Source organism: Aplysia californica, unplaced genomic scaffold, assembly GCF_000002075.1.
Source record: "Aplysia californica isolate F4 #8 unplaced genomic scaffold, AplCal3.0 scaffold00422, whole genome shotgun sequence".
NCBI lineage: Eukaryota > Metazoa > Mollusca > Gastropoda > Aplysiida > Aplysiidae > Aplysia > Aplysia californica.
This window is the reverse complement of record NW_004797692.1, coordinates 150,756-158,915: the sequence shown is the minus strand read 5'-3', so window position 1 is coordinate 158,915 and position 8,160 is coordinate 150,756. Positions and strand designations below refer to the sequence as shown.

General features: G+C 35.7%; 1 protein-coding gene across 1 annotated transcript in view; it reads left to right on the top strand.

Moving 5' to 3' along the window:
• Positions 1–724, top strand: part of LOC118478214 (atrial natriuretic peptide receptor 1-like) — a 12,856-nt gene extending 12,132 nt beyond the window's left edge. The window contains exon 10 of the mRNA XM_035971356.1: positions 513–724. Within this exon, the coding sequence (XP_035827249.1) occupies positions 513–724 (212 nt within the window). The remainder of the gene's footprint in view (positions 1–512) is intronic.
• Positions 725–8,160: the final 7,436 nt, after the last annotated feature.

The following is an 8,160-nucleotide window of genomic DNA, read 5'->3' as shown; positions in this document are numbered from 1 at the left end:
GTGTGTGTGTGTGTGTGTGTGTGTGTGTGTGTGTGTGTGTGTGTGTGTGTGAATATACGCGATCTTTCTCTCACACCAGTTGTTTTCCCGGCTGTTTGAATTATTTTCTATATTCTTAAATTCTCTATAAAAGTATGCTCCTCTTATTTCATCCACCCAGGGCAAAGGAACACTCCAGACGTACTTCCTGAAAGGCAAAGAAGGATTTAACCCTGCAGACAGTTTTGTCACAGGAGACGGCGACACACATTCCACCGACCACCACCCGCACCACCATCATCCCCACCACCACGGCCACCACAGTCCACACAGCCCCCACAGCCACCACAGCTACCACAGTAACCACAGCAACCACAGCCACCACCATCATCACCATCACAACCACAACAACCACCACCTCCATCATCATCATCTCAACAACAACCACAACCTCTCCGACAGCCACAGACCCAAGAGCAGACAATCCGTGCAACAACTGAACAGTCACAATCAAGTGACTCGAATCATTAAAGACGGCTCGCCAAAGATCGTTGTCTACGGAACTGACACCATTCACGTCGGAGACCAGGGTAGTGTCGGCGGGGGCAGCTCCGGAGGGGGGCGGGACACGCCCCTTATCATCAAACCGAAGTCCAACAAAGTTGCTCCTTTCGAGACCCCAGAGTCCCTTGTGGGCTCTGCACTATCCTTGAATGACGGACTCCCAGAAATTTCTATTGGATGAAACCTTGAGACTCACAGATATGTCTACAACAGCTTACTATCTCCATCGGATGACACCATTTTATAAATAGAATTGCTAGACCCAGGATGACCTCAATAATTTTGCAGTTTCGGGGAAATTGGGAACAGAAGTTGGGGGCCCCAGATCAGTGTTTATTCTACACTGCATTGTTGGATCATGCCTTGTTTTATAAAATGAAATTAGCTTATCGTCAACCAGCTGTTCAGATATACTGAGCCCAATTTGTTGTTTCCTTTTTTAAAAAAAATTGAATTTCAGTTACTCAATATGTCATTTCTGTGACATTCAAATTTTTACGTTGAAAAATGCTAGAAAAGATGTACAATAATATAGGTAAGCTTTCAATGTTCAAAATAGTGAAACAGTTTTTCCCCCTCTCTTCTGAAAAGAAAAGCTTTGTGGGCTTAGAACAGATAGTTTGCCGATGGTATTTTTCTTTTTCTTTAAAGAACCTGTCACATACTAAGAAATACTAAGAACGAAAAATAATGATTACAAAAACAACAACAACAATAATAATAATAATAATAATAATAATAATAATAATAATAATAATAATGATAATAATAATAATAATAATAATAATAATAATAATAATACAATAATAATAAAATAATGTAATAATAATGATAATCATCATCATCATCATCATCATCATCATCATCATCATCATCATCATCATCATCATCATCATCATCATCATCATCATCATCATCATAATAATAATAATAATAATAATAATAATAATAATAATAATAATAATAATAATAATAATAAAGAATAGAATTAATTGCCTAGCTCAAATTCCTGCTCATTAGCAAGTTCTATGCTTTTCACAAATAATTGATCTTATTATCCCAGCACAACTGATTGCATTCTGAAACAAACAAGTGGTCTAAAGATGCATAATTTATTGAAACCCTATTTTATCTGCTAATTTGATTCTTCTTCCAACAACAAATAAAATCAGCAGACACGGTGAATGCCGTTTTGTGCATGTGTCCATTTATCAGATTACGGGTGCAAATGTATTTGAAAAGTTTGTTAGACATTGAATGGGCGTTATGCATGACAAATTTCATTATTAAAGCTGTTAATGTTTCTTGATTATTATATTTTAAATTGATAATCGCCAAGGGCCACCACCAGTGTTTGGGCTCCATTAATTGTTATCATTTCTTCTTCTTCTTCTTCTTCTTCTTCTTCTTCTTCTTCTTCTTCTTCTTCTTCTTCTTCTTCTTCTTCTTCTTCTTCTTCTTCTTCTTCTTCTTCTTCTTCTTCTTCTTCTTCTTCTTCTTCTTCTTCTTCTTCTTCTTCTTCTTCTTCTTCTTCTTCTTCTTCTTCTTCTTCTTCTTCTTCTTCTTCTTCTTCTTCTTCTTCTTCTTCTTCTTCTTCTTCTTCTTCTTCTTCTTCTTCTTCTTCTTCTTCTTCTTCTTCTTCTTCTTCTTCTTCTTCTTCTTCTTCTTCTTCTTCTTCTTCTTCTTCTTCTTCTTCTTCTTCTTCTTCTTCTTCTTCTTCTTCTTCTTCTTCTTCTTCTTCTTCTTCTTCTTCTTCTTCTTCTTCTTCTTCTTCTTCTCAATTATTATTATTATTATCATTATTATTATTGTTATCATTATTATTACTTTATTGTTATTATTATTATTACTTTATTGTTATTATTATTATTATTATTATTATTATTATTACTATTATTTTTATCATTATTATCATTATCATCATCACTATTATTATATTTCTTTTTTATTTTCATTATTATTATTATTATAACTAATATTATTTTTATTCTTATTATTATCATTATTATTGTTATTGGACTTGTTATCGTCATCATCATCATCATCATCATTATTATCATCAGCATCATTATTATTATTATAGGTTTATTATTATTATTACTCCTATTTTTGTAATGTTATAATTATTTGTAATAATATCATCATCATTATCATTATCATTATTGTTTTATTATTACTATTAATATTATCATTATAATAATTATTATTATTACTCTGTTAATATTATTAATATTGATAATATTTTTAAAAGTTATTTTCTATTTTACATTACTTGCCTATTGATTTTTGAAAAATCCATCTTCTTTTTATTTCATTTTTTTCTTTCGGTTGGGGGGGGGGGGGGGGGGATGTCTGCACATGCCTTCAGAAGCCAGAACACTTCATCCTTGGTTCCTTCCAAACTATACCTGGTTACTTAGTGGGTTTTTTATCAGTTGTATCCTTAGCTTTAAACAAATTGTATTTTATAACTGATTAGATTCAACGTCTGCCTATAGCACCGTATTTGATCCATATCACTCGATTGTGGGGTTTTTTCTTTATCCTTCTTGAAAAGCATTTGAGGACAAGGTGCTTAAAACCTTACACCTAATAAAGTAAACATTTTAAATTAAGACAGATTAGTACTTTTTTCATAGAAGAAACAGGTTTTTTTTAAATTTCAGGGACAACGCTTTATCTTAATTATGTTGCGGCCTTATGGTTATAGTTTATGTTGGTGTCCATAAATAAGGGACCATTCCACCACTCAATATTTCGTAACACAGTACCCAAAATACATTCAATATATAAATAATGGACTAAACAAATCAATTAGCTTACAATTCTCTTCGATTACTACTTTATTCTCAGCCATCTTTTGAAATTATCCGTCTATTTGTGTAGTTCAAGGTACATAGGCCCCTAGATATCTAATTTTGGACTTACGATAAATTTATTGCATCCTATCAGTCCTACCAGAGCTGGAAAAATGCAATTGTTTTGTTTTAGTCGTGCTCGGTGGAAGGAGAAAAAAAATGTTTGGCCTTTTTTATGTGTAAGAGTATCAGGGCACTTGCAACACAATAAGGTCATACAAGTGCCGAAAAATAAATGTGTTACAAGAGAGTAACATACATAAAAAAGGAGGAGAGATCAGGATGATAGATGTTTGATAGGAAAGAAGGAGGAGAGATCAGGATGATAGATGTTTGATAGGAAAGAAGGAGCAAACCACACCAGAGCACAAATCGACCACCCACTTTGCCAGTTTAAATGTTTCCGGCACTTGTGATATCACTGAAAGAATATAATAATAATATTATTATATAATAGATTTGCGTGTATACTTTTCAATAATAAAGTTTATGCCAAGATGCGTTTTTTCGGAACGTTGTGTGTATTGTTCAAAAGCTGGAAACCCCGTTTACAAGGAATGGGGAAATGTCAATATGATATTCGATGATTTCTTTTCGTAACGTATTTATTTTTTTACACACTTATACGAATCTCAGCGTTGGCAATACTATGTGATACTTTGTTTTATTGGATTTTACTTTGTAAATATTATTATTGTGCTGTAGCTTGTACATACATGGAAATAAATCGGCCATGTGTGTCACCGCACTCTTCATTATTGAGTTGTCTTCACTTCGTATTGAATTTTAATCATAGATCACTTCTCTTTTGAATTTAGATTCCATCAGTATAGGTGGAAGAATGTTATGTTTTGGTCAGCTGATTGTTCGGTAAAATTGCTTGTAGGTAATTGAAGTGCAAGGATAGATAGAAAAAAGTGTGTGTGTGCGTGTGTGTGTGTATGTGTGTGTGTGTGTGTGTGTGTGTGTGTGTGTGTGTGTGAGAGAGAGAGAGAGAGAGAGAGAGAGAGAGAGAGAGAGAGAGAGAGAGAGAGAGAGTCGGAACAGAGAAGAAGAGGGAGACAATGGTGTATTCTGAAAAATATATTCTGCTCCAACAGTTACTTCCCGTGATTCGTGTACTGGTTTCGCTTGATAATGACAATTTATCATAAAGTTTGACACCACCATCGACACAATTAGAAGCATGAGTGTTACAGCAGTGGGCTGCTTTTGCTCTGTCTTTTTGGACTACCCGGCTTGAGAGGGATACAACAACATCCTGGCATATAAACTCAACTAAAGAGGACTCCAAAATCTAATGGCATGAGCATTTGGGAAATACTTAAGGACGGGCCACTCACTTGAGCCTCTGGCCGGAGGCCTAATTGTGTATATTTACAGGATGCGTTTTATCGACCGATATCTTTGGTGTTTTTCAGTTACAAGCTACAGGAAGCGGCAAACTAACAGTGTACAAACTTGTTTCGGTTCGTTAAAAATTTGGTGAAGTTATGTCGTGCGATACTTTTTGGGCTGTAACGGACTAAGTCAGTCACCCTTGCATTGCGACAGATGAATTTATTATAAATTGGGTGCAAAACATTATTGCGTAACTCCCAGATATTGTCATTTCAAAATGTTGATAAAACAGAAACTATTTGGACAAATTAGATGCAGTTTTCTTTTTTATCGAGTGCATGTCTCTCTTTCTCTTGCTGCATCAAAAACATTTTTTTGTGGTAAACCCTTCAATATACCCCAGAAGTGTCAAGCTGCAATGGTTGTTAGATGAAAAATAGCTCAAGCTTAAGTGAGTTAATTTACTATGTCTGCAGCTACGCAGGGCCTATCATCAACCTCCCCGTCGATTTACTTGGTAACTGATAAGATATCAGATGGATTCTACGGGTTTGTTTGTTTAAAAAAACAGTTCTGTGATAAGCAGCCGAAAAAGTTTTATAGTATTTAGAAACATGAAACATGATCGGGCATGATCAGAAACTCCAGGATCAGAGAACTAATGGGAGCAACACCCGTCCTCAACTACATTCAGAAGCAAACAATCAGGTAGTTAAAACTTCTGCAACGTATGGCACTTTCTAGCTCGCTATTAAAGATTACAATTAAACGATAATAGGGTACAAGGCAAGAGGAAGACCGAGGAAGACCTGGATCGAGAAAATGATAGATACCCCGAAGTCGCACAAATCCCATCCAGCCAGGACATTCAGCTTGCCAGAGACCGACAGTTATGTCTCCCCTAGATGACTCGATACGCTAGACGGTACAAGAGGAAAGATAAAGAAAAGTTAGCAAGCAAGTAATATAATTACAAATGCATCTGACTGATCTAATATGCTCAATCATCAAAACACGAGCGGTTTGTCAGAACACAAGCTTCTCTTACCCACTCTTTACTGAGAGAGACCTGGCAACGCATCCTCTGACATACCAAACTTTGATATCTGACTGGGCCGACAAAATATTGTCCTGCGTGCCTCAACTGGGTCGCTAGTTTGACACACCAGCTCTTACAGGGGATATATTACTCTACTCATTGAGGACAACAGAAATCCCGAAGCATCGTTAGCGCAGTCTTATCATGCTAGACTATAAAAATGATATGGGTGAACCTGGCTCGGATACCCTGGGACCTTTTTTAAAAATCATTTTGTTCTACCTGAAGTTTTCTCGAACTTGATTTCACGTCGTTAAAGTATTACGATAAATCGGATGTCTCGCTTTTTTTTTTTAAGATAACCTTTACATTTTGGCTGGAGCGTTAAGTCCATAATATACAATCTCATCATATAGCAACTAAAAATTAATATCGTTTTCATTAACTGAATCATATGCAACGGTTTTGACAAAGAAGGTTTTGGTGAAGACGACTTTCATGTACCAGCCGCGCTTATGGTATAACAGTTAGTCGCACGTTTGATTCATGAGTGGAGGACACTGTTGTCTTGTACTTCCGTTAGCATGCTGGGGAGTTATTCTACTTGAATGTTGTAGGTTTATACCACTCAGTCCTGCTTAGGTTTAAGCAGCCCTCTCCCAAAAGATGTACGGATAGATTTTGCCGCCAGGCGCTTGAAAACAATAAAATATCATATTATTATAAAGATTTGTGTTGTAGCGTAATGGAAATAGACACTTGTCAAAGTGATGAAATTTAATTAAGAAACCGAGATTTTTTCGTTTGTTTGATATTTAAATCGAGTTTCTTTTAAGTTTAAAATGTTTTTTTCAAATCAATTTAAACCATATTTCTGTATGGTTTTTTTCCACAAAAAGACCACATCGAAAGACACAAATGACGTAAATGTGCAGTTTCCATAAACACTCAAGCATTAGAAATCACCAAAGTTTGGCGGCCATTTTCTCAGTATATTTTACTTCAGACATCAACGACCCTCACCTCCTTCAATCACAAATATCTCGACTTCCATTCAAGATAGTTGGGTATTTTTTTTACCAAAATAAACAAGCTTTAAGATCCTACCAGTGAGCTTTAAAAATTACAAAGTTTTCGATGGAGTCAAAGGCAATTTCATCATCAACAAAACCAACGCATAGCTGTAGTTTGTATTCGTGGCATTCTTATATTACTGGAAAGGAAGGCGCAGGGCATAGAAATACAAGATCAAATAATTTACACAAAAATACGAGAGAAAACTGTAATGACAGGTATCCCAAAATTTACACTACAGCAAAAATGAACATGTGCTATTCACATCGGCAGAGAAAAGGACAACAGATGGACAAAATGATATAGGGAATGGAGACAAAGAACAAGAAAAAGTTCTAGAGAAAGGGCAAGAAAGAAAATGGCTGGACGACATTGAAGAGCAGATGGGTACAACCTGGCCAAAGAAAACAGATGATAAAACAGAGCAGAGTGGGCTATAAGATGGCTATATCCTACGGTGGACGAACAATTCCCAAAAGAAACAAACAAACAAACAAACAAACAAACAAACACAGATGGAAAAGAAAAAAGAAAGAAAGAAAGATTCTACTAATAACTCCATATGCCCAGACATTGACAAGCGCATTGTTCCAGTCGGCCGTCACACACACACACACACACAAAACACACACATACACACACAAATAACATATAAAGTAAGATACACACACTTGACCGACAACAAACAACAATAAGCAACAAACCTACCGTACACAGTCAGGAAAAAGCAACAGCCCTCCTACACTGAAATGTCAAACATGCAAACAGCATAAGCACTCAGACAAGCTCGAGTGATATTTACTTTGGTGCTTCTCATACCTTCTTCCTTTCTCTCCGCCTTCTTAGCTCAAACCACTGGGCATGTGCACAGCCTCAAGGACTGACTTTTGTTTTTACAGAAAATATACTAAACACGTTGGGGAAAGGGAGCTCTTTTTCTATTAAAACACGAGGGATTTTTTTCTGTGGATTTGGGGCGGAAAAAGGGGGGGGGGGGTAGCAACATACTGGTTGACGACACATAGCCTTTTAGAGCTTTTATTTTGTGAACCACTGAGACGTTTCTTTTTTCAGGATAGTGCTTAATTAGTTTATTGAAACGTGTTTAAGTTATTGCAATTTTACTCTTTATTTCTGTGGAACATGTGGCATCGGATGCAGTTATCCTAGATATTTAACATGTTGAACGTATTTGATCTTTTCACCTGTTCTAGATAGATAGATAGATAGATAGGTAGATAGATAGATAGATAGATAGATAGATAGATAGATAGATAGATAGATAGATAGATAGATAGATAGATA